Source organism: Miniopterus natalensis, chromosome 2, assembly GCF_054644295.1.
Source record: "Miniopterus natalensis isolate mMinNat1 chromosome 2, mMinNat1.hap1, whole genome shotgun sequence".
In the NCBI taxonomy this organism is placed as follows: Eukaryota; Metazoa; Chordata; class Mammalia; order Chiroptera; family Miniopteridae; genus Miniopterus; species Miniopterus natalensis.
This window is the reverse complement of record NC_142082.1, coordinates 2883368-2910859: the sequence shown is the minus strand read 5'-3', so window position 1 is coordinate 2910859 and position 27492 is coordinate 2883368. Positions and strand designations below refer to the sequence as shown.

Sequence of the window (27492 nt, the reverse complement as noted above, 5' to 3'; positions counted from 1 at the left end):
GGAGGATGACCTTAAACTTGCCTTTATGGGAAAGGAGACCCAGTGTGTACATTTTGGCGGGAATATTGTGGACGTAGGTTGTGTGCCCTGAGCCACGTGCATCAGCTCGTCCTGTTCCTGGTAATAGTTATGTAAGTTTCAGGTGTGCGAGCCCACAATACTTGGGCCACTTCCTTAGGTGGTGTCGGCCTGTCCCCCTGTGCAAAGCCCTATTTTTCCATTGTGAGGAATAGGTACATTATGGGGATAGTTTCGGAGGGAGGACTGTAAATGTCCTGTCACTCATCAGAGTTACCTTCACCCACTGGTTTTAGCACCTGCTGATAACTCTTTTGCAAGGAATTATTACTACTATGGTTGCCAAAGGGGGTGATCATCTATTTTCATAATAGGGCTGCTTTAATCAGAAATAAGATATATTCTATAATTGTGTTTATATTTTCATAGTTTAATTATTTTCTTAATGGAGTTTTATGTTCTTATTTCCCCCCCACGGCTAGATTTATCTAAGAGATCTATAAAAATTGCCTCGGTCATTTGGTAAAAAGTTACTGATTTTATAGTTCATTTCCTTTTTATAATAGGTAATCAATTGCATTAGCCATATTATTTTAATAATTTTAAAAGTAATGATGCCAACTATTCAAAGAGTGCAACTTTTTTTATATTTAAAGGGATGTCCTTAGGACAGCTTGTTGCCTTAACCGCCGGGTTCAGGAGTAAACATGGGCATCAGTTTTGTTTTTGTTTTTTTAGTTCTTACCTGAGGATGTTTTTTCCATTGCTTTTCAGGGAGTGGAAGGGAGGGAGGGAGAGAGAAACACTGATGTGAGAGACACATCAATTGGTCGCCTCCTGCACGTGCCCCATCCCAGGCCTGGGATCAAGCCTGCAACCGAGGTGCGTGCCCTTGGCTGGAACTGAACCCAGGACCCTTTAGTCTGCTGGCCGATGCTCTGACCACTGAGCCAAGCCAGCCAGGGCCACGGGGGGTCATTTTTTGGACAGCGCTCTGATATTGGCAGCGGAGAGCCAGGAGCTGTGGGAAGGTTTTCATCACAAATGACGTTTGTTTTAATTTCTTCCTGTTTCTTAACCCCATGGCACCACGTGGTTAACGTTACGCTACAGCAAAGAGTCTCTACAACTTCCAAATTATGGTTCTTTAAACAATGCCGCTTTAGAAGCAACACTGTGCAAAAAGGTTTTTAAAATCATATATTGTTGAACTTGTCTCTGCAGCGGCGTTTACGAAATTTACCGGCCTGAGTACACACACCCAGCTCCTGTTCTAAGGATCTCTCTCCGTATGTTACGGGCCTATGGAGGTGATTGAACGGTCACCACTCCACAGTCATTACCCTCACTGTAGGCACACTGTGTGTTGTACTGTGTGCTCACCACCCCAAGTCCAGCCTCCTCCCCTCACCATCTAGCCCCCTTTACTCTCCCCCGTGGTCTCCACAGTGTCGTCCGTGTCCATGACTCTTTCCTTCTGTGTGCTCTCCTCTCCGAAACTCTGCTGTCACTTCCAAGCTGTCACTCCCCACTCTGTGCCCCTTCAGTCCACGGAATCGGAGCCTCTGGAGCCCTCTGGTGCGCTCGAGGAAGTAACTTCTTCCCCGTTCAGCTTTCATGTCTGCATTTGGCTCATGGCCTCAGCGCTCTGCTGGGAGGGCCACCGCCTGTCCTCACACACACCTGCGAGTCACGTCAGCGTCCCGGCCTCCCTCTGCTCTCTGATAAGTCCTGAATCTGCCTCCACATACGGAAAGGGGCGGTATACTTATCAGTCGCTAGTAATAAAATGCTAAACCCAGGGTTGCTGGGAGGACTGCGTACGGTGTATTCTTGCAAAGGATCTGACACATCGTAGGCATTACAATAAAATACATGATGATTATTTGCAGTTGACCTGACTGTCCCTTCCTCGTAAGACTTGAGTGTTCTCGTGTCAGTGTAACTCCTTCCCCCCAGCGGCCTAGGCTAAATACATGAAATGGAATCCAAATTACTTTAAACCATGTGTAGCTCTATCAGCACAAAAAGACAGCATTGTAACTCAAACGTTGCAGTAAAAACACTATACCAGGCATCTCCAGAGAAGCGGAGGAATAAAGAAGCATGAAAGTGCTCATCTTCATTAAAGAAATCCATGAGGTGTGACCAGGGATGTGGCATAACGGGGGCTTCGAAGGCTGCCTCGCAGCCACACGCACAGTGTTCCCCCTAATGGTCTAGTTCAGAGTAGGGACCTTAGAGTCAGAGTAGATAAGGGTGTCTGGTCCTTGTACATTAAACGTAGATCTCATTTGAATTGCATTTCAACCACTGTGTTTCTGATGTCCTGAAATAATTCATTATACTATAAGGATGTCTTGAATTTATGAACGTCATCAAACTTTTTTTCCTGGGATTATCAAATCATCGTTATCCTTACAATATCTAAAGTGAAGTGAACAGCATTTAAAACTGATTTGTTGGTGGAAAAAATTACATCTCATTTGCTTCTGGTAATTGGACCACATTTCACAATAGATAGAACGTGAAGTTTCTTAACTTTCCCCATATCCTTTGGGGCATATGGAATGGCATATTGTTGAGTGAGCTTATTTTATACTCAAAATCTACAGTGCTGCTCACACAAATCATCCTAACGGCTGCCTTGCACACTTTTACTTTCATTATCTATCTAAAGCCCTCTGTTATTTCTTAGGCATTTTCATGTGACTTTCAAAATTGTGTCGATCGTGCTTCTTTATATTAGGCATACATGTGATAATTTACAATGTACTATGGAACTAACACTTTGGGATGAAATTTCAGATCATGGTCATACTTCCCAATCTTTCTTTTAGGTCAGTGTGGGACCTAAGCCTGGTGTCCTGAGAAAGGAGAGGGGGAGGGTAATTAAATCTTGTTGGATGCCACCAGGAGCCAAAGCTGAGGGCTTTTACATGGGAGAGACACAGAGTGAGCACCTCGGGGCAGAAGAAGTAGAACTGGTACATGAAATGTGATGAGACAGCATCACAATGAATTGTTCTGTAGAGAGAAAGGAAAGGGTGGGGATATCCCAGAGGCAACATCCATGTGAAACTCTGGCTAAGCTCACAGTCACCCATCCCACAAAGTGTCCCCTATTTTGTCATTGGGGAACAGCAGCACAGGACAGTGAAATTCCCCCCCGGGAGAATCAGCTGTTAATGCTGAGTAGGTCTGCTATTTGGGAGTGTGGGATGGTTGGGTTGGAGGCAAGGATTCACTGGCCAGACCCATCAGACATCAGGGCATCTTCACTAGATCTGTCTTCTGGCCCACGACCCCTTTCAAGGTGCAGTGGAGGGGGGCCTCCATGGTTTGAGAACAGAAAGAGCTCTTGGTAGATAGGGGTGTATTGTGGGGAGCCTGGCTTGTCTAGAGGAGATTGTGGAGAACAGACAGAAATGCTAGGGAGATGTGCTCAGAACTTGCAGGTCTGACTGGAGTGGACGCATTAATCAAACCATCTCACCTCTCGTAGGTGTTATTTAGTTATTGCTGTCAGTAGGCTAAGAAGCAAAGGTTAACTTCACCTCAACTCATGCCTCCTGTGCTGTTATTAGGTTAGCTAGTAGCTAGGGGAGGGGATAAAGTAATTGAAGACTTAACCCAAGTGACAGCTACCCGGATTCCTTCAGGGGAATGAGCCAAGCCCAGTCCCTACCCCCTCCCATGAATGGGGGGAAAAGACAGTGAAATCTACAGTGTACTAGTCAGGCATTTTCCCCGATCGATTGAAATGTTAGGTGAGTGAAAGGAGTATAGTGCTGAGTGGAATTAAAGACTCCTGACCACTTCTCCGTCAGAGGCCAGGGAGCTAAGAGACCACATTAAAAAATAATGATGATTTTAGTCTCAGGATCTCAATACGTCACATTCCAATTTCTCTGTAATGAATAGCTTCAATTTCCTCAGCTCAGATGACCACTGGGCACTCCTCGGCAGTCCCACGTTTCTGGGGGACTTTGCGCCATCGCTTGCTTAGGTAACATCTCTCAGTCTACCTCTCCTTTCTTTAAACCTTATACGACCCCTCCTGTTCGAGTTCTTAAAAGAGGAGCTTGCTGAAAAATAACAGCAAAATTAAAACAAAACAAAATGCCGTGAGAAGGAAACTGTTGTCCTGTGACCAAGCCGACAGTAGAACCTGTGCCTTTAGTTTCCCCCCCTCCCCACTCTTATGGACTATGGACGAGCTGGTCTGCAATCATTAACCCTGCCACTTGCCACCCCCTGCATCTCCAATCTCTCCCGCCCTCCTGAATTAGTCAACCAGGCACATCACCCTGCTTGGAACCAGCCTTCCTCTGACCATGCCTTTCTGATCTCCATTCGCATCCCCATGTCTCTTCTCCCTCTCGGAGCAAATTCTCTAAGAAAATGCAACTTCTCCACGCTCCCTTTTCCTTCACTCCTCAACTCAGTCTACCCTCTTTCATCACCACTACTCTTCAGGTATTGCTCGTATTAAGGTCATTAACTATTTTCAATTGTCCAGCCTCGAAGAGTCCTTCTCTGGACCTTCTTTGACCTCTGAGCAGATCAGCCCGTCCTAGAAACACCCTCTCCCTCTGCTTCTCTCGCAGTTTCCAGGCACATGGGCCACATTGAATTTCTCTGCTCTTCACCTTTGACAATACTTTCTCTAATTGTTGGGGGAGGTCATGCAGAGGACTTGACCGCCAGTTGGCCAGCAAGCTGGACCTGGACAATCAGAGGCCCCTTCCCTGTCCTAGGAATGTACCTCTAGCCCACAGTACTAGGAGACATTCCAAGGACATGGCCGTGAGAGAGCAATGTGTTGTGACCACCTGGAGAGCGTACAGTGGGTAGGTGTGGAGGGCTACTCACCTCGCAGTGTCTAAGACAAACCTCGGAGCTAAATTCCCTTTCTTATTAAAACTGCCACCTCCCAACCTGGAGGAGTCGGCCTCTTTCTTAGGTCTCCCCTGCCCTTGGTGTGTACAGGGGCCAGTTTCAGCTTTATCTGGGGAACCCCCGACTCCTGAGACTTCAAAGCAACAATAGTATTTCACCAGTGATCTCATCACTGCCAAATCCAAGGAAACGTTTCAGACCTCGTCGTATGTGCTCTGCCCGTGATGTCTAACCCAGCCGACATGCCTCTCCTCTTGAAATTGTCCTCCCAGGACTTTCTCTGGGATCTTTCTTGGCCTAAGAGCATTCTCTCCCCCTTCTATTCATGGACTCCCCTTGCCCACAGTTACGAAATGCTTTTGTGGCTCAATCCTCATTGTTGGTGTCCTGTTCTTGTCACTCTACTTTCCCCCTAAATGAATCAAACCATTGGTGGTGTTGGAATGACATCCGGGTGAGACGCAGAATGTTCAACCAATGACCTATAGTCACTCTACGCCTAGATTGAACCTTTTTAGTTTGCAATAGAACATGGAATGAAACTTTCCTGCTGCTCTCAGAGCTTAGTGAAAGCCTCGATTTTGAGTTCAATGGTTGGTAAGAACCTCCGTATTCTGAAAAAAAAGAATTGCTAGTCACATCTCCACAGGACCTGTGCAGAGACGCTCATGTGGCAGGGCTGGTGATGAGGGGTGAGTGGGGGATGGTTTGAAGGCAGAATCTTAGGACTTGATGGACAACTAGGCGAGAGGAATTAGGAGTCAGAAATACTAGAGAACTGGCATTATGAATAAAGCATATGAATTGTGACCATGAATTAATTGCCATGTTTATTAAATTCCCATATAAGATGATATAATTCATTAAATCTCAGGCAAAGTAATGGCTTCTCTGTACCTAAGATCCAAGATACTGATGCCCATTGATATGGTCCCTGTAAGATGGATTACTTAACCATCAAAATTGTGATATATTCACTTATAACAAGCCAAAGGAGGGTAGTGTCATGATTTTCATTATTAGATGGAGGCATATAATCAGTTATATCTTTATTGTATATTCCAAAATTCTTGTAAGTCCCTGGGAGTGTCTAAATAGTTACGAGTTACAGTCAGTGTTGAACAATAGCACCCTCTCCCTCAAGCACCTGACAGCCCCCAGGTCCCAGGAAATAGTGCAGCGCATTGATTAAGATCGCGGGCTCTGGAGCACTCAGCTTGGGTGTGAGTCTCGCCTTCCTGTTTATGGCCTATGCGGCTCCCGCCAGTGAAATACTTCTTTGTGGTTCAGTTTCCACATTTGTAAAGTGGGAATAACAGTATCTCCCTGATAAGATTGTTGTGAGAATCACACGAGTTACTATGAGGCCCTTAGAACAATGCCTGACAGTAAATTGCACTTAATTCATGTTGTTATCATTATTCCATGTTGCAGCATCATGTCATCTTTAGAGAATTATAACATCTTGTGATAGCTCCTGGGGAAACACGTGGTGAGCTGCCTCCGTTGACCCGAAAGCTGCGCTCCTGCATCAGTCCCCAGACACCCTCTTCTGAGTTTGCTGAAGGGTGGGTGAGGGTGCTTTGCTGCAGCCCGGGCAGGGCAGAGTTTCCAGCAGGGATGCATCGCGGCTGCTGAGCGCTTGGCACCGCGCCGATGCTTCTCTCCTCTCCCACAGGGGCACTTCCACCCCAGGGGCCAAGTGCTGTCACAGCCCCTCCCAGGGGCGGCCCCCCTTAGCCAGCCCGGCGCATCGGTGCGGGTGCGTCTTTGAGTCTTTGAACCACCGGCTCTGCATCATTCGGGGGTTTCTGCCAAGCGCGCTCTTCGCTACCTCCGGTGCCATGTCCTCCCCATCGATGCCAGGGCTCCTCCCGTGCCATGTCCTCCCCATCGATGCCAGGGCTCCTCCGGTGTCATGTCCTCCCCATCGATGCCAGGGCTCCTCCGGTGCCATGTCCTCCCCATCGATGCCAGGGCTCCTCCGGCCGGCCCGGGCGCACCGCGCTTGGCTCTTCCCCTCGCCCCTGGCACAGGCTCGTGCGCTTCCCGGGGGTGCGGTGCGTGGAACCGGCAGCGAAGGCCCTTTGGGGCGCTGAGCTGACTCCCGGAGTGAGTCCCGCGGGGACGGCCGGTGGCCCGCGGAGTCACGTAGTTATTTTCTGCTCGCAGGGACCTTCCAGGTCACTTTTCTGGGTCCTTCACTTTACAGGTTGGGAGACGGAGTCGCCTGCAGCCCGCACCTCCCGCCGGGGAGCCCGGCGCCCCTCCAGCCGCGCGGCCGGACTCCGGGGAGTCGGGGGCTCGCCCAGCGGCCTGCGCGCGGGGGGCGCGTGTGCTGGGGGGCGGGGGGGCTCCCGGTGCGCTTGAGGCGGAGGCCTGGGCGCCTGGCTCTCCCGAAAGCGAAAGGGGCGCTGAGGGGGAGCCCGGGCGGAGGGGGCCGTGGCCGGAGGCGGCGGGGAGGGAGGGGCGCGGGCCGGGGCGGGGCCAGGCCGACTCCGCGGGGCCCGAGCGCAGCGCAGCGGAGACCAGGTCCTGCAGCGCCCGGGCGGGAGGGACGCGGACCTCGGCCTCGGCCATGGGTGAGTGCGCGGCGCGGCCGGGGCTCCGCCCGCGGGGTGCGGGAGAAAGGGGACCGAGGTCCCCGAGTCCGCTCGCAGCCCCCCTCGGCTCCGCTTCCGAGTCCCGACCGGTCCTGGGAGCGGGCGGAGGGACCGCGGCCGTCGGGGTGCGCCCTGGAGCGGGGCCTCGTGGGGGGAACAGGGTGCCGGGCGCGGGGGGGGGGGGGGGGGGGGGGGGGAGCGGGGCGTGGGAACTTCCAGCAGCGCCCCGTCCACCTCCGGGGGCGACGCCCGACCCCGCCTCGCCCCTGTCGGGGGCTGGACGTTGCGTCCCGAGGCCGAGCTGCCCGCGCCTGGGACCCCAACTGGCTCCGGGACCCCAACTGGCTCCGGCCCGGGTGCGCGCAGGTCGCGGCGCTCGAGTTCCTAGAGTCCACGCGGGACTTTAGTGGCGGGGCCGGGAGCAGCCCCGGGAGCGGGTGGGGGTGGGAGAGCTGGGGTGGGGGTCCCGGAGCTGCGGGGGGTCCCGGAGCTGCAGCCCCCCGTGCCCCCTCCGCCCGCCGCCCGCCCCTGTCGCGGGGATTTCTCGGGCGGAAGGCGCCCTCGGGACCCACGAGGAGCTCGGGTGGCAGCTCCCGAGTTCGCGGGCTCGGGTTGGGGCGCAGATGCCGACCCGGGGGCCAGGGGACGGCCGCCTGGACGGCGGGACGAGGAGGGGGGCGCCCGGGGCCGGCGGCCGCAGCCCCCTCCCGACGGGGGAGCCTTGGAAAGACCCACCTCGGGGCCTGGACGCAGTGCCCGGGGCCTCGGGAGCGGGCTGTCCTGAGACGTTCTGAGACAGGAGTGTTTCCAGTGGGAGACGAGGTGGAGCAGTTCCCAGGCGCGCAGGGTGCGGGTCGGGCCTCCCTCCCTCCCTCCCTGGCGCATGGACGTGAGCTCCGACGGAGCGGCCCGCCGCGCACAGCTCCTCGGGAGGCCCGAGCGTCGGTGGGGGCTGGTCTCCGACTGTCGGAGGCATTAGGGTGGCTGTGGGTCCCGCACAGGTCTAGAAGGAATGGGGCCTTTACCCTGTAACCTCCGGCCTGAGGGGTTCCCTGCCCGCAGGCCGGGCACTCGTGATTTTGAAGGGACCCCTCTAGCGGGCATCTCCCGTCTGTAATAAAACAGCTGGTCCTGGGTTTTGCTTCGGGGCCCTTGGGTAAAGTTGCCTGATGCCACCTTCCAGGCAGGCCTTGCTGCGGGGCGCAGGTGCAGCTGACCCGGGCGCTCAGGAGAATCCTGGGCATGGTTTCTCACCCTTAAGAACCGGACAGATACCTAGTGTCATGGCTTCTTTCTCCCCCAGGGAGGGATGGCATGTTCCCTACGGTAACTGAGGTCACTGGAAACTCCCTCCTGTTGGCGTTGGCTGGCTGGGAGGCGAGAGCGGGGAGAGGAAGCGGGTGAGAACCCAGAGGTCAGGGAGGTAGAGAAATAACCGGGATGCAGCAAAGGAGGGTGAGAGCCTGAAGCCGGGACCGGGACAGTGACCCAGACCCAGTCCAGGAGGAGGGAGAGCCAACCAGCAGACGGGTGGGTGACAGAAAGAAGGAAGGAAATACGTCCTGAAACTAGAGCGAAAGCCCTCGGTCACCTAGAATCGTCTTTCCCTCTTTAAATCCACTGGCGAGAATCACAGCACTTCCTTGCTTAGAACTTCTTATGCTTGGTGGGGGGGGGGGGGCAAGGGCCAGCGCTGGAGGCCAGATCGCTGGGTGAGGGGGAGGCAGTGTAGGCCAGTGCCCAGCTGTGCCAGCAGCTGCGCCCATCTTTTCCTGCTGCCACGATCACCGAAATTTATCATTTAAAGACAGGAAGGTGGTGCTGTGGGGTGACCACAGCATCGGTTCCTGTTGGAGGAGAGGAGCTCGCGCTGTGGGAGGGTGGGAGAGTGGATGCGTCAAGCCATCCGGGGAAGTGATAGTCGTGGCATCCGTGGTGCACAGGCTCAAGGAAAAAGAGCTGTTTGCGAGGGAGGCACGTTGAGATACTGGCACCTCCTCTCCCTTTTCCTTGCTTTTCTTTCCTCAGCTCCTCTAAGTATGTAGCAAGGGTTCCCCTCCGCCCCAAACTCTGCGCTCCAGAAAGGGTGTCAGACGCAGGCCTCTGCATTTGCTCAGAGAATTTCCGTTGGGCTGCAAGGTCCGCTTCCACCTGCAGGCTCCCTGATTGTGGAATCTCAGGCCAGTGCGCGACTCCCTTGTATCTTAAGAATCATGCTGAACGTTATTTAGCTCCACAGGTAGTATTGGGGAGAGTTTCACGAAGGGGGGCGTGTGTCGAAGCTGGTTTGGAGGGCCCGGAAGGACTTGGGAGGGGAGGAGGTGTTCTCGCTGGAATAACAGGCCCCCCTCAGAGCAGGAGGGAGGACCTGGGAGCAGCTGGATGTGGAGCGGGGCTGACAGGGTGGCGTGGATTCTGAAGAGCCCCAAATACAGCCGGTCAGAAGTTACACAGCAGGAAATAGGGAGCCATGGGAGGCTTGTGAGCAGGGAAGACTGCGAGGACATTAGTGTTCGGGGAAGATACGTTGAGCAGTGTTTTTAATGCCGAGGGTGAACTGGAGAGGGTAGACCCAGCTTCACTGTCATCCCGGATGACATGGCGTAGTGGCCCAGTCATCGTGGAGTTGGGGTAGCCGTGGAAATGGAGGGGAAAGGTGGATGAAAGACATTTCTTACCATCTATAAAATTAGGCCATTGGGCAATAAAGAGGAGAATCACTAAGATGTTCTCTGGAGATTGGAAACCTTGACTATTGGGACAGAGTGGGTCCCTTGGTAGAATATTTAAAGGAAAAACCAGATGGTTTGTTTTCTGGTTACTTTGGACTGAAAATCCATTTTTATTTTTGAAATGTTAGTTAAGAGGCGATGGCTAGACATCTAAACACAAATGTTCAGTAGGTTGGAAATACATCATGAGAATTTAATCAGAACGCAGGACGAAAAGGAAAGATTTGAGGGTTACCGACCTGTAGTGGGGGGTAGCTCCACATGATGGTTATCTGTTTGAAGGTGTGAGTGGAGGGGGTGCTGGCTGAGGGACAGGGAGAGAAAGAATAAACACTGTTTGCAGGAAGTGGAGACTCACCCACAAATATGTACTGAACGCCCTCCGGTTAGGACAGGGAAATGCGACATCTTTAACATTTCAGGATTCCATAAACTTGACCAGGGAAGAAAATCAGCAGAAATATTTTGCTTGCCATTCAATTTCAGTAAAGATTGATTTGGTTAAGGAGCCATAAAATCGCTCGCTGACTTAGGCAGAGACTAATGAGACATGGTATTGTCTTGAACTCACACTTTTTCCAGGAAAAATATGCCCCCCTGGAGGCAGTTATGAGCAAGGCACAAAGAGCCGAGATTTAAAGCAGGAGTAGATGATGGTCCCTTACGTCTTTGGGTGGGTCCTGTTAGTCTCCGGGATCCTGTTTACTCTTCTGTTTCATGAGGCAAGATTCTATAATTTATGTAGCTCAGATCTTGATTCAGTAACAATTAGAGGAAAAAACATGTAAAGGAGATAAGGTCCAGCTATTTCCATTAGGGAAATCAAGAACATTTTAATGATGTTAGACTACTAGGTCAAATTTTTAAAGGCTCATTTGGCCTCTAGTATGTTATTTTCACTAGAGAATTATGAAAGTCTGATAGTCTGATAGTCTGAACCTGAGCAGAGAAATATAAACTAATATTCTGATTATCTTTGCTGTGTAACAACTATCCCCCAAACTGGTGAATTAAAACATCATTTTTTATTATCTATCATGGCCCCGTGGGCTGACTGCTGAGCAGTTCTTGTTTGAGGTGTGCTGTGCCTTTGCTGTCCAGGGCCCGCTGGGGATTCAGCCCCACGAAGACCTGTCGGGCTGGTTGTCCAAGATAGCTCCCACATCTAGCGGGCAGTGGATGCTGGCTGTTGGCTGGAAGTCCCGCTGGAGCCATCCCTAAGGGGGCTGGGCTTTTCACAAGTGGTGGCTGGGATCCAAGAGGGAACATTCCTAGAACAAGTGTTTCAAGAAGCCCAGGCAGAAGCTGCACGTGTCCCTCTGACCTGGAGCAACTTAAGTCCTCCCAGAATGTCACTTCTGCTACAAGGATTAATGGTCACAAAAGTCACTCAGAGCCATCATATTCAAGGGCAGGGGCATTAGACCCCCCTCTTGATGTGGGGAGCAACATGCCTGTTCAAGGAGGAGCTGAGGTAGCCAAGGAATGGGTCTTGTTCCTAAAAGAAGTGTCCTGTGAGCCCGCTTCACAAAACAGACATCAGCTTTACAACTGAAAATTTGATAGAAGTTTTCTGAAACACGTATGATAAATGTGCTCCTTTAATTAGACATACGAAGAAATCTAGACAGTGACACTAAAATTTCACAGCAAAACATTTGAGTGTGTAAATTTATGCCTGGAAATGCGTTAGTAGAACGCTGGGAAAACTCAAAGTAATGTCACACGGTCAGCTAATCTTTCTTATTTTAATTTAAATCTGAAGTTTCTGAGGCTGTTTCAGATTACTGATTATTTTACCTGGAATTGAGTTTGTATCTTAAATTGTAATGTAGGTCAATTAGCATAAGTCCTTTATTCACTATCCCACTGTCACAATAGACTAATTGCTTTGGAGTGAACTGTTTAGAAGCTGGCTTTATTATTCACGTATGGGTTAATTGCACAAGATACATAATTTGAACTGGTATTGTGTCGACTAAAAGTAAGTGTACACTTAACTCTACTGTTTTTGCAAGATATGCTTCTAAATTAAATATGTAAGATGCCAATTTAACAAAACTTTAAATGTAAATCTCACTTTATTATTTTTAACAGGAAAGGGTCAGAGCTGTCATTTGTGATTACAAAAATATAGGGCTTTTAGCCTAGACAATTGAAAAACAAAGAAAAATTGGGGTAAGATGGGTTTAAACTCAAGGACAGAATTCGTTTCAACCTGGAAACTTAGAGGCCTTAAAAAGAATTAGATTCTGTTTCAGCTTCGTCGATTTGAGGTCATCCTATTTTCACCTGTTTGACAAGTGATGAGGGAACTAGGATCGTGTGACGCCACATGCTCTGTGCACACTGCTCATGATCTAGTAAACAAAACCACGTCTCCAAAAAAATAGGGCTGACCTGCAAAACCAATAGCTTAGGAAATACGCTAAATACTAACTCCTGGGCCCCACTAACTACTGGGATCAGGTTGAGAAGGTTTGGGCTTGAGCAGAGACGTGCGGTGCCGACCCGCAGTCCAGCCCGACCAGCGCTGGGCGGGACGTCGGGGCTACCGTCGGAAACAGCCGTTGCAGAATGCCGGGCTCCCCGGCTGGCTGAGCACCCGCAGCTGCAGCCTTTCCTCGCATCTCTGCCACGTCGACATCGCCTGGAACCCCTCGCCGAGTCCCCGGCCCTGAAGGTGTTCCCGAGAGCTACGCCTGGGAGCGCGGTTACGTTCCCTGCTGCGCCTGCGAAGTCTGCAGCTGCCGCCTCTCTTCCCCGCCGGTCCCTCGTGCCCACGGGTGCCCTCCAGAGTTTACTGAACTCTTCCCCCGAAGACCACTAATGACTCGCAGCCTCATGGCTTCAGGTGGGATTTATGTGCACATAGCTCCCAAATCTTTGTCGCCATGCTCGGGTGTCTCCACCCAGCCACCTCTCTCATCCTCAGCTTCAGTATGTTCCAGCGGAATTCATCCTTCCCAGACCTGGCTGGTCCTCTCCCCGCTCCGTTTTCCCTGATGACTGGAACATGCCCGGCCTGTTGGCCTCCTGGCAGAACAGCGCTTCCCGCCCATGTGGTTTGTCGTAGGTGGGTGCCCCCGCTCTCCCTCAGCTCCTCACCCCTCCCGTGCTAGTGAAATGCGAAGTATTTTTATTTTGCATACTTCGCAAATATTTCTGTGGCGTTTACTATGTGCCATCGCCCATTGTAAGTGCTTCATGAGTACTTAGCAAGTCACCTAAGTGCAGATAATGGACACTGAGCGCTGAGGGTGTTTTCTGCATTCCTGAGTTTTCTAAGTAGTCCAGAAAGGACACATTCACGACAAGGATATATGAGACGTGTGACAGGGTAGCCATTATTGTCGCTGTCTTCGCATTCTTTCCCTTCTAAAGAAAGATTTACAAAGGAGAAGCCGCGTCTGTTTGTTAGTCACTGTGTGTGTGAGAAAGTGAGTCCACAGTGAGAAGTCTCCAGAGAGGGCAGAGCCGGAGCAGCTATTACTGTAAGTGCACAGTTTGTAAGTAATCGGCTGCTTGGTACAAATGAAGTAGAGACCACTAGAAAAATTAGTGCTATTAATTAGTTTCATTCATTTCACAGCAATTATCTTAATGGGCTTCTGTTTACGCGACATGATAAATGCATCCTGGTTTAAATAAACTGCAGTATAAAGTGGTGACCACCTCACGGGAGGTAAAAATTTTTAAAACCACCAATGAAAACTCATGTATCTCGTTGCGTCATATTAAAACCATCACTGTGACAGAATCATTGCACGTGGGGTCCCCAGCACTTTATGATAAATGAGTACTCTGTAGCGTATGCTTGATATTTTCTAGGAGAGTAGATCTTAAGTGCTCTCACCATTAAAGTAAAAACATAACTCTGTGAGATGATGGATGTGTCAATTAACTTAATTGTTTCATTTAATAGTGTACACATATATCACATAATCATGTCGCATACTTTAAGTATATACAGTTTTGTTCGTCAGTGACACCTTAGTAAAGCTGAGAAGATTTAAGAAAATAAAAACCGAAATTAAAAATCAGTTTTAACATTGACTTCACTGAACAAATATTTCTTAAGGGTCAATCACATGCCCACCCTTCTTCTAATTTCTGCTGCAAAAGGGTGTTAGTTGCAGATATAAAACTCACAGAGAACTATTTGAGAATTTTATAAGATTTGATAATGGAGGTCGAGATGAAATAAACCGATTGCTAAAACCATTGGTCCAGAATGGAAGGTCGGCGGAAGCTCGGTTGGTCATCAAGGGAGGTTTTCCGAATGAACCTGGCCGGCAGGCCGCCGGGCAGCGGGTGGTGGTAGTGTGGGCGGAGCCCCAGAGGAACCTGGGCAGCCCTGGAGGTGGGGGCCACACGCCCGGGACCCCTCTGCAGAGCTTCCCCTGCACCTGCCTCACGTGGAGGCTGCTGAGTTTTCCACTCTGCTGACCTCTGGATGGGACAGGGCCCCACCCTGAGGAAGTGCGCCTCTTTGATGTTCAGTCTGCTTGTCCATTCGGCTTCCTAATTGACCTCTGCAGCGAGTCCCTTCCTGCTCACTCTCTTTTGTTTGTAGAATACGTTGCCAGCTCTTCGGTTTTCTTCCTGTGTTCCCCAAGATCTTGCCAGCATGTCCAGCCCATGTGGGCAGCCCTTTCAACAGTAATTATTTCCATCTCTGAGACTCTATCTCACCCTCGGCTTTGTGACTCACCCCTGGATTTTGTCATGAAGTGGGATTTTTTTGAATACATATTTTTTTAAATTCTTTTTTTAAATACATCTTTATTGATTTCAGAGAGAGTAAGGGAGAGGGGGAGAGAGAGAGAGAGAGAAACATCAATGATGAGAGTCATTGATCGGCTGCCTCCTGCACGCCCCCGACTGGCGATCGAGCCCGCAACCCGGGCATGTGCCCTGACCAGGAATTAAACTGCAACCTCTTGGATCCTAGGTCGATGCTCAGCTGCTGAGCCACGCCCAGCTGACATATTTTTAAAAATTCTTAACCCCCTTCCTCTTTTCCACTGAATATGTAAATTAAATATATTTAATTTGTTTAAATAACACGATAGCAATTACGTGCCAGGACCTCAGAGGGCATGATTCACGTTGTATCACATGTGAGCCAAGGAGTTCCAATCAGTGGAACAAAATATGAATGTGCCCTGGTGGTGGGCAGAGTGGGTTCTGCTAGTCCCAGCATCTCGTCCTTCAGGTCCTCAACTCTGTCACCAACTCCACAGCTTCTCACTGTCCCCACATGGCCCTTACAGCCGCGTCCCATTTGCTTTCTTTCTACTCCAGCCTGTCATTACTTCTTTCCTATTCAGTCACGGCCCGTAGTTACAACCACTCTGCAAATATCCTAGACCCCCTGGGCCTTTTGTCCCAAGAGCCTGGATTTTGGCAGCATAGATGGGGGAAGGCTTGATACAAGGACTAAGAGCATGGTTCTGTCACAGGACCTTCCCGTTGCAGCCCTTCAGAGAGGGAGCAACAGGGGACTTGGCAGATCTCAGGACAGATGTAGTTGAAAGGAAGGAAGTAGCAGCGAAAATGAGAACAAAACTATCTCCTTCTGTTTTAGAATAGCAACCAGTCCACGCTGGTATCCGATGGAAGAGGCGGCCGTCGTCCGCACAAGGACACTGAACATGTTCACATTCGGGCCGGGTGGCCGAGTGCCCTCCCAAAGCCGAGTCTTCTGTTTTCTTTGTCACTGTCGTTCCTCTTCTGTCCCAGAGGCTGTAGCTCGTTGTTCATTTATTGGCTGTTTAGTAAGAAAAAGCCTCTAGTCTTTGATTGTTGACAGACAGCAAACGGGAGCAGAGCCTGCCCCTCGCGGCCCCCTGGCCGGGAGCAGGGCCTGCCCCTCGCGGCCCCCTGGCTGGCATCCTTGGCTGTCAGGCTCTTCACTGTCCTGAAAGTTTAAGGCATCTGGCTGCTTTGTTGGTTGTTTTCCTGTTCTTATGAACACTTGCCAAACCCTTTCTCATGCCTCTTGAGAACCATGACAGCTTCTAGGTCGAGTTTCAGTTCTGATCACAGCATCCTTAGAAGTAACGCTCAGGACAAGAGCCATTTCCTTCCCCGTGACGGCGGTGGAGGCCGACTGGCTGCAGGCCGGGTCAGAGCATCCCGTCCTTTAGGCACCTCAGTGAGTCTCTATACTCCGAATATATAACTGCACAGAAGCTTCGTCTCCTAGGGAAACAAATGCGCCCTTTCACTAAAGAGCAACTTCACGGGGTTAGTGAAGCATTTTTTGCTAATGTTCATTTCTGAACTAAGCTAGAAATTATTTGCACTCCTTTTTTTTTCTTCCAGTTTTCATAATCAGGCTTTCAGTGGACTTAATCTTTTAATTTAAAAATGATTATTTGCTGAATTGTTGGGTGCCATTGCTTAGGTTACAAAGCTAAGCAAACCCGGCAACAACAAGGAGAGGTGCAGCGAAGTTGCTATGAACACGGCATGACAAATACTTAAGTTTTGTTTTCAACAAAGACCCAGGGCATTTTGTAGTCCAAGATATTGTCTTGAGAGGAGCTATGGTGGATTTATTTTTCTAGAGAAAGGAAGTTTGGGAAGGTAATCTATTTTTTGTATTAAATTCTACTGCTATATAAAATACAAATAGAAAAGAATTTTTTTTCTTTTTGTTACAAGCCACAAATAATTATATTTTCTTCCTACATAAAAAATATTTTGGAGACGGGGGAATTATAAAGTGTAGACTTCTCTCAGACAGGTTAATGGTGGAAAAATGGTTATAGTACTTTACTTTATATATCAACTTAACCAGAAGTTTATGTTTTCTAGTTCATTAATTTCTAAGCAACCTGAACAAATCAGCCCTCCCTGGCAAACTCATGGCACTTTTATTGCATTTTTTTAAATTTAAAAACTCTGTTTTCAATTCCTAGATTCACTGCTTTGAAAAAGTGATCTAATCTCCCTGTTATTTGATTTTTATTTGTTATTTGTGGGCATGATAATACTACTATGTATCACCTGTTTTTGTTGACATGAATAAATAAGGGGATGCATTTAAAATAGTTTAACAAAGTGTGGGACCAAGAGATGGTACTCAATACATGTAAACACATGTGTGTGCATACGTGCATGCACACACAAAAATTAATTACAAAAGTAAGTTTCTCTTAACTAAGTCTTTAATATTAATTTCTTTTTAAGCCTATCACACAGGAAACTCTATATTTGTATCAGACAAACTTCACTCAAATTAGTGCTTTCCCCCCCAAAACCAATGTACAGGATAGCCGTGTGTTTTCTTAGGAATAAATGGACTAGCTGTGGCTTTTATGGGTAGAAGTATCATTAGGAATAAAACAGAATTCGAAGCAAGACACCACTCAATATGTGTTTAGGGATGGTCTTAAAAATCAGAATTTGTAAAGCCTATCTGCCTAATCCATTCATCAGGCAAATTTTAAACTTGTGAATCAATATAATGCAAAAGAAAGCTATGCACTGCATATTCATTGGTGGAGACTAAATAATTTATCCTTCCTCATGTTGTTCAGTAGCATGGACTAGCTAAGATTCCTTTTCGGCTCCCCGCCCCTTGTGTGAACTTCTGGTGTGGTTCCAGATCTAGAAGACCAACTAAAACTCAGGAGCCCCACAAATTAAGGTTAAAAGGATTAATACTTGCTTTGGTTATGGTTTAGAATTAGACTGTTGAACTTAAGAACAGAATAATTGACTCAGTCGATGTGATAATTTTTGCTTATCCTACAGCATCTGGAAAAGTTGTGTTTAAATAACCTCTTAGGCAGTGTTGTGATGAAATATTCAGCAGCATAGATTGGAGACTGGAAAACAAACCATTAGTTCATGGAATTGAAATAGCAGTGAGGTAGCTATAATGTTTGTAAAGTTATACCTCATGAAACCAGAGTTCATTTTTACATGACTATGGCAGTTGTTCCTTGGTGGAAACTAAATTTTTTTCAAACACTATGTTCTGACCAAATGAATATTTATTTTAACTAAGGGAAGGCTAACATTTGCCTGAAACTAAAGGACAAATTCATTGGAAGCCATTGCAAAATATTTATGGAGTGTTTTTGCTGTAAGGGTTCCAGGATTTCAATGTGTGTTTTTGTGTTTGTAACTGGAACCCAAGTTCAGCTACCTGCCACCACAAAAACCAAACTCATGAGACATATGCTGGTGAGAAAGGAAAGAGGTTTATTCAAGTGCCGGTCACTTTAGGAGATGGGAGACAAAGCCCATCTCAACATCTCAATGAAAGCAGACATTTTTATAAGGTGGGAGAGGCAAAGCAGAACAAAGAAATCAAGGGGAGGAGGGTTGAAAAGTTCTCTGCATGCAGGCCAGCACAGTCCATTCAGATAAGGATCTTGAAACTGGTCAAGTGATGGGCCGGTGTGTATCATCTTGGTTCTGTGGCTAAAGGTCATCAAATCTCCCGGAACTGGGATGACTGAAGGTCTGAGTCTGTATCTTCTGAAGTTAGTTCCTAAGATTCTTAGATAAACATGCTGTTTATCTACAAGCTAAATATTCATCAGCGTCGGCATTTACAGAAACAATGGCAAAAGAATGGTGGGGTGGGTTATAATTCCTACTGTAACACCTTCAGTTGATAATTTTAGGATTTACATGATCTAGGGTGAAACAGATAAAATACTGGATTAAGACATTACCTTTACTAAGATTGAATGTAAATTTAGCTCCATGGTTGGCAGTGGTTCTCAACCTTTAGTTTGAGTCAGAATCTCTTAGAGAGCTTTTAAAAATTGTGATGCTTGTACCACCCATAGAAATACAGTTTCATTTGATTCAGGGTGTAGCCAACCCACTGGCATTTTTAAAGAGCTTGGTACTTGAATCCAATATTCACTCAAGATTGAGAGCACCTGAATGGACACTAGGGGCTTTTGTTGAAAATTATTCACTTTTTCAGGATAGGCTAAATTGCAGCAAAAAACAGTTCCTTCCTCTGTGGCTCACACAATAAGATTAATTTTTCCCGTAAGTGACAGTCCAATGTGAGTGTGGGGAGGGGTGTGCCGAGGCTAGTGGGTAGGGGACTGACCCCTTTAATCTAGTAGTGTCATCGTTGTCCCCTAACGGCCTCAGAATCGTCCACATGGTAAATGAGGGGAAAGAGAACAAGGAGGATCAATGGGAGACTTCTGTTCGGCCCTGAATTGGTAAATGTATGTACATCCGTATTACACTGGACACTTTCAGTCTTGAGGTCTCCACTTAAGCTCAAGGAAGTCTGAGATTCTTATCTAAATTTGTGCTCCGGAGGAAAGGAAACAGGGTGTGTGAACACATGGCAATACCACCGTTTCTCTTTTCTTAATTGTTGACACTATTACAGATGTCCCCCATTCCTCCCCACCTTTGCCCCCTTCCACCCAGCTTCCTTCACCCAACCTTCACCACATTGTTGTCTGTGTCCATGGGCTATGCATATATATGTAACTTCTTTGGCTAATCGCTTCCAGTCTCCCCACCCTCCTCGCCTCTGAGATCTGTCCATCTGTTCCACACATCCCTGCCTCTGGTCCTATTTTGTTCGTCAGTTTATTTTGTTTGTTAGATTCCACATATAAGTGAGATCATATGATATTTGTTTTTCTCTGACTGGCCTATTTCTCTTAGCATAATAATCTTATTTTACACATGGTCATAACATTTGGATTAAAGACTTTTGAAGCTGAGATCCAGTGAGGAGAGAGGCCTACGGTCAGTATAGAGAGGTTGTGTAGTGTGCTCGGGAAGGGAGAGGGTGGAACTGATGAGTTTCGGAATTCAGCAATGCCGTAGAGGAGTTCAGGGTCACATTTTCCCACCCTTTGATTATCAAAGATTCACCTCTTAGGAAGGACCCCAAATTCCTACTTTTACTTTGGTGTTAATGTCAGTACATCACACAGATATTCAGTTTGTATATACACTTTGCTAGTCTGCCTGCTATTGATCGTCTCGCTGTAAGGCTGCTCATGTGGGGAAGAGAGAATTATTGTCTTTAACTTTCTATGTGAATATTGTGTTGTATAAATATATGTTTTGAATCACAAGGATTTTCCTATCAGGCTGCTTTTTAAAATAGGGTTAATTCATTGCTACTTTCAGATTTGGAGAAGAATATAGCATATTTCCATTCACCAGGAATGTCTGGGTTCTTCTAACAGGTATGAAGAGTTAAGGGTAAATTAAAGCCAACACCCCAAGGTATAAATAAAGAACAGTAAGACTTTTATTCTAAACCCAAGAAATAGAAATAAATTGCTTATTTAAATACTCTTTGACAGTATGTTCAAGATAGAACGCTAAATACAATACTGCAAAAATTTGGTTGTACATGAATATTTTTAACCACTGTAAGGATACTAAACATTTAAAAATTTATTTTCAATTTATGAAAGGAATTTTCATTATTAGCACATCAGAAATCAGTCTGTTTCATAGTTGTGTCATATTCTAAAGTCTGACTTTGACAAATTCTTCTGTCTCCAATGTGCTTTCTTCTGGGCAAGAATTATTCAAGCTGTTCTAAGATTTATTTCTTTGATTTGCCTATTAATCATTCATTCAAAGAATAAAATATGTTAGCCTTTCAATCTGATTTCAATGACTGTATTAACATATTAGTCTATTCATTTGCAGAATATTTAGATGATTTTGAAAGACCCGATAGTTGCCAGTGGCTTAATTATGTAAATGCATGAACACATCTAATATCCAACCATATTACAGAATATGGGGTTTCATATATTCTTTATTTTTCTAGATATATTCAATTCTATCTTATTTTTTCTGTTTGAATCTAGGGACTTCTGCTTGTTGGTTATGCCATTTTTGTGATTTATTTGAATTCTCTGAGTTTCAGCTTCTTGGTGGGCAGTTCTACCTTGTAGGGTCATGATGATGGTCGGAAGCAGTGGGTTCTACGTGACACATGACCAAGTTTGTAACGGAGCTTACTGTTGGATTACCATTGATCTGTGTACCCCTGGCACAGTGCAGCCTCTGGTTCCTGACCATCTCCACTGTCACCTTTCATTTAGTGAGTAGCGTGGTACATGCTGTTGGTTCTGAATCACAATGTCACACTATAATGTTTGGTGTATTTAACAGTTGTCTACAGTGAGCAAAAAGGACAGTTTTAACATGAGAAACTGGTTTGAGAGACAGCATATTTAAACTATAAACAATGAGTTAAAACCTGTGAAGTAATGTAAAAACTGGTGAAAAGCATCAGTGTAAAGCATCATAAGATGATTTGTTAAAATTGGGTAGGACAAGTCTGAGTTAGAAGTCTGAGTCACTGAATTTTCAAAGGCAAGTTGCGCATTTTTAACTCCTAGCACAGATAAAGAGCTCAAAGCAACAGTTCCCATGGTTTGGGAAAGAAAAATCTTTTCTTTCTACCTCAATGAATAGATGAGAATCATTTAAAATTACCTCTGCCTTCTATGTAGGAATTAATTTAATGCTTTTAATATAGTTTGTTTTCCATATAAATAACTAATGAAATACTTTTCAAAGCTAAGACTCTGATTCTAATTACATTATTTTATCTCGGATTAATCAATCTTTCTCATTGAACAAAAGATGTTAACCTATGATAGATTAAGTGATCAAATACTAAAATAAGAGCATAAGAATTATTAATGTCTTAATATATGGTATAAATGTTTATTTCTAAAGAGTGAGCTAGGAAGCAATAAGAATGGAAACTCTAGAAGCATTAGTGCAGTACTGAGAAGGCTGGATTTTTATTGCTCTGGTGGTTGTCCATTAATTTTCTCACTAAATAAATACTGAGTGCCCACTATGAACCTACTATGTGCCAGGCACTCTGCTGGGTGCTGGGAGCATCTCGATGATGAAGACAAGTGTGGTTTGTGATATCAGATAGTCATAAGCAATGGGGTAGAAGAGCGAGTGGGTGACTATGACTCAGACTGGGAATTGATGGGACCTGGTTGATAAATGACCCTCACCACACATTCAAGTTGGATTGAAGGCAAATGCTCTGGCAGATGGAACCTACAATGTGAGCCCTTTTACTACTGAGATAGAGAGAGAGAGAGAGAGAGGGAGGGAGAGAGACTTGGAGAGCAGGACTGTAGCTGGTCTCTGCAAGGGGGCTTGCTGGTACTTCAGCTCTGAGTTGGATGGACGTACCCAACACAAGGGGTGTGGACCAGCAGCCGCCTCTCAGAGCCTACCCGCTGATCCCGCGTGGCGCAGAGGAGCAGAGACTCCAGCAGGAGCTGGTGTGTTCCAGAGTGGATGAAGGCTGGCAGTGGAGACATGAGAGGGGGTGGACCCCAGGGAGCTCGGTGTGATGCAGATCGGTGCATGAATAAAGAAACAGTGTTAGCCCAGATGTCTGGAGGAACATGGTGCGGGGCCTCGGGTCCACGTTAAGAAGCTTCAGTTTTATCCTAAGAGCAGTATAGAAGCCGCTGGGGGATTTTAAGCAGAGTCGACATAGTCGCATTCCTTTTTAAATGTCACCTAGAAAGCACTGTGTGGCTGGATGGATCCGAAAGGGGCAAAGCAGCATGAAGGTCTACGCGGCAGGCCGCTTTCCTAGTGGACAGCAGAGGTGATGCCGAGAGAATGGGAGGAGGGACAGCCTGAGCAGACAGGTTGGGGGACGCTCGCTCCTTCCTCTTGGAGCCTCTCAGTCGCGTCGCTGCTCATCAGCGCCTCCACCAGGGGCTGGACGGAGGAGCCGACTCAGGCCTTCCCAGGGTTCTTTCAGGGCCTCTGGTCTGGAGAACCTTAGTAATTCTTTTAATTGCAATTAAGAGTCACAGTGTGGTTTGGGATTAACTGAGAATTGCACTTATTCATCCTGTCCCAGGATCTCATTAGCATGTATGATTGAGTTGGAAGTGATTTTAATTATTTAGTTGACCCTTTTAATTACTTCATTTTGCCTGTGACGGTCTGTGAGCTTTCTACACGTTTTTAATTTGATCACATCAAAGGAGTCTCAGCTTCAGGAAGAGGGGCCCTGCTGGAACCAACATCGGCAAAGCCACGTTTCTAAGTTCTGTGAAGCTCGCCTTGGGATTCGATGAAAAGCTAAGTCATTTCTTGGATCACGCTGTGTTTTTGAGACTAAGCTCCATTTTGTGTAAACCTTGTTGAAGTGGTTGTTTTCGGTTGGAAGACCTAGCGTAGGCAATGTCCAAAGGCTCAGTCGCGGTGGTGTTGTCTCAGCCCTGGCCTGACTTTGGAAGCTGTTGAATCTACAAAACTGAGTCTCTTAACTTTCCCACGTCGTGTGTTTAACCATCCGGTCCCACATTTTACCGTCTCTGTAAGATGGGTGTGAACTGCTCTGCACACATTTTGTTTTCATTGACAGCCCTGTAGCGGCATCATTAATGGTTGGAAATGACAGTCGTGTGACCGTCCACCCCTTCCACTGACGGTTGTGCCCGGCACTGTCGATTGCCCCCTAGACCCAAAGATGAGTACATCTAATGATAGATCTAACTGTTCATGATAAATATTAACAGACATATCTGCCATCACTGCATAGAGAAGGGAGGGACTAATCTTCCCGATCACGGAAGGAAACTTTGGTTAAGGGTTTAAGAACAGGAAAGAGTGTGTTAAACACAAAAAGTAAGAGTCAGCCAGCGGAAGCATTAGCACAGGCAAAAACCGCCCAGAAACAAAGTGTAGGAACTGTCCTGTGCTTTTATTTTCTCCCGTATTGCCAAGGAGCATTCTCTCTGAATGCTAGATTATAGACTATACATGTCGATCCTAGAGCTGCTAGAGCTGTAAGTTGTCTTTGCAGATCCTAGTCCAAAACCACCTATTTTATAGTGTGGGGCCTGAGGCCCAGAAAACCAGGGACTCCCCCGAGGGGTGTGGTGGATGTGAGGAAACATTTACGCTCGTCTTTCCAACGAGCAAGGGGATAGCAGAGGGGTCTCTTCTACCCAAAAGGCTCATGTGCTCGCGGCTACCAGGTCAGCAGCTGCAGGCACAGCGATTATAGTGAGTACATGATCGCCACGTTTCTTAGAATTTAGAAACGTGCACTAAGTCTGCGATCTTAAATCATAGAAGGTTCTAGGGAGATGTTTTTTCCATTTGCTTTTATCGGCCCAAGCAGCTTATAGTACAGATTCATCTTCAACAAACCCCGGGTGATTTTAAAAAATATGTAAACTAACAGTTTTCAAAACAAAGATTTCAAAGAAAGTTCTAAAAGGTCATTTTAGAATTTAGTTTGCCAGTGAAAGTGTATCTCAGATCAGTTTTACAATTTCCCAGTCGGGAATTTTGTTGTTGTTACCGTCTGCTAGCCGTTAGAAATAATCCCTGGCATGAATTTAACAATCACCAAAGATTTTGCACTTTAATGCACATAAAATCACCTTTGAGCAGAATATCTATACATTTTATGATTTTTATTAAGATACACTGGAGTATTGTATTGTTTTAAATTTATTTCCAGCACAAGGAAATTTAAAACAAGTTCTAGCGCTGTTAGTAGCTGCATCTGACACAAGTCTAACCACATTTGGCTCTTTGTAAGTCTTCGGGCTGAGCTAGAGTGCTCTGAATGGGCCGAGGAAGGGCAAAGTGTGTGCGGAGAATCCTAATGTGAGGGGAGGGGCGGAATGAATGGTCGCCCGGGAGGACCTAGGTCGGTCGCACTGCACGTGACTGTCCTGTGACTGGAACATTCGCAAGCAGAGAGCAGCGGGCTCAGCTGCCACCTGCCAGCCGTGTGGGGCCGAGGAAACCACCGACCCCCCGCCTCAAGTCCCGGAGCCCGCGGCTCGCTCACGATGCCATTGTTATCTCTCTTCCTTTCCTTCTGAAACCAGAACGCTACAAACTAAGCATCTGCAGTCATTTCCTATAGCTGATTTCAACACCGTCCCCAGCCTACTTTCATTTTCTGGAAAAATATGTTAAATGCTTTATTTCAGAGATTTTACTTTCAAAAAGAATCGATGATCCGAGCCTTCAAGGCCGCTATTTTTCCTGTCCCCGTCCCCCCCCCCGTGTCACCCTCTCCGTCTCGGGCCACCCTGCACCCCTCCCTTTTCTGGGCGGTTCTCTGGTTGGCTGGACCCTGCTCTGTGTTCCCTCTGAAGAGAGGACAGGGGGAGAGCTGGGGAGAAGGGTAAAGGCACAGAGGGGACACACTCGGGGAGTGGCATCACGGGAAGCCAGTATTTAGGGAAGTGTTTGGTCTCAGTTTTATATGGAAGAGATGAATTCTTTAAAAGTATGCTCACATGCTAATTAGGCGTATCAGGCCCCTATTTGATGTCCGCATTTGATTCCAGCTTTAACAGCAAATCTGGCTCGGAGGGCAGGCTGGCCGAGGTGGTGACGAGCGCTCACCTCAGGCAGGTGCAGGCTCCTCTCAGTGACCTGAGTTCCTCCAGCTGGTGAGGACGGAGCCGGTCCCCCTGCTGCCTGAGAGGCGGGTTTCCCGGGAGCGTGGCAGCCAGCGCCGGCTGCGCAGTCCACGGTTTGGGTCCAAGTGGCTAAGACACCAGGACTGTAGAAAATCCGCACGCGCCCTGTGCTATAGAATCGGGCTCATGACACGCCTGGAGGCGGCTGGCGCTGAGACGGCAGCCTCCTTCCCGCCCTCGGACCTCTCGGGGTCTGTATCCCTTACTCTCCTGACTGAGGCTGCACTGTGTCTGCAACGCTCCCTGGCTCCCCGGTGCTCCGCGCTGGTTTCCTCCGGCCAGGATACGCCTGCAGGCCCCGGCTTCCCTCTGTCCTGCAGCCTGAGCTCCTCAATGGCACAGGGACGGGCTCTGAGCACCTGGTGGCACTTGGTGAGCACAGCGACCTAACATTCAGAAGATTCGGTCTCCCAGCAGCTTATGGATTTGAATGGAAGGAGCGACAAAGGACGCAAAGTCCTGTTTTTCTAGAGTTGCTTTTCCTGCCTCGAACCATGGCCTCATTTCAGCACAAGGAAGTCCTTGTGGCTTGAAGATAAGGGTCTCTGGGATCCCTTCTCCTTTCCCCTGTTTTACCTGGGATGGTTTAAGCTCCACAGCTCTGCATAGTGACCCTGTGAGTCTTGTTTGAATAAGAAATATGCTTGGAATGAATTTGTTTTTTTCCAGGAGGGAAAGAAGCTTGTCTATCTCCTTTAGTTTATGTCCCTTACGGCTCCCTGTTTAATAAATATTCAGCAGTGTCCAGCCGGCGTGGCTCAGCGGTTGAGCATCAGCCTAGGATCCAGGAGACCAAGGTTCGATTCCTGGTCAGGGCACATGCCTGGGTTGTGGGTTCGATTCCCAGCCGGGGGCCTGCAGGAGGCAGCCGATCAATGACTCTCCCATCGTTGATGTTTCTCTCTCCCTCTCCCTTCCTCTCTCTGAAATCCATAAAGATATGTTAAAAAATAAATAAAATAGATATTTGGCAGTGGATAGGTGTGTGAAAGCACACACACACAAACATGTACACACACAGAGGCGCACACGCACACACATACACACACACAACCAAGAACCACATTACAGGCTCTTTTGCGCTTGGTCACTGGCACTTTTTCTCCCCTTTCCCTTATTTCTTTTTACATATGCTCCCCCTGGGCTTCCTCGTATCTGGCCTCTGAAGCTGCAGAGCGCTGGACGGGACTCGGCCCAGTGCTCACTGCAGCGAGGATGTGACCTTCGACCTGCGGCTTCCTTCCCTGTTACAAAGCACACGTCTGCTGTGTTTTTGTAAAAGCCAGAAAAGCAGATTTCCGACGAAAACACACTTGTTTATTGAGAGGTGGCGAAGTGCATGGGCACATGAGCTTGTTTCCCAGGGAATTTGCCAAATGCTCGTTGGTAGGAAAAGTTTACTTTGATGTAAAAGGCAAAAAGGGGAAAGGAGGCCACAGTGGGGTCTTTGAGAGGCATCTGTGTTAAAGATCAATAATCATCTCTGAAAGCTATTGCTGAGTTGGCCTTGCAAATAAAGATAATTTAATAGCTTTATTTTTCAAGCTTGATGACTACCCATCTTCAGCAGAATCAATGTGTGCTGTTTTGTGGTACTGATTTTGAAAATTAACAGGCTTTTTAAGAGCAGTTTTAGATTTACAGAGAAATTGAGCAGAAAGTACACAGAGTCCCTACTTGCCCCCTCATCTCAACACAGTTTGTGGCATTATTAACATTTGGCATTAGTGTAGTTAATTTGTTGCAATCGAT

At 47.5% G+C, this 27492-nt stretch overlaps 1 protein-coding gene across 1 annotated transcript in view; it reads left to right on the top strand.

The window, feature by feature from the left end:
- The first annotated feature begins 7459 nt into the window (after positions 1 to 7459).
- GPM6A (glycoprotein M6A) overlaps positions 7460 to 27492 on the top strand; it is a 161139-nt gene continuing 141106 nt past the window's right edge. Inside the window, exon 1 of the mRNA XM_087813557.1 lies at positions 7460 to 7502. Coding sequence (XP_087669683.1) covers positions 7499 to 7502 — 4 coding nt within the window. The 5' untranslated portion in view covers positions 7460 to 7498. The remainder of the gene's footprint in view (positions 7503 to 27492) is intronic.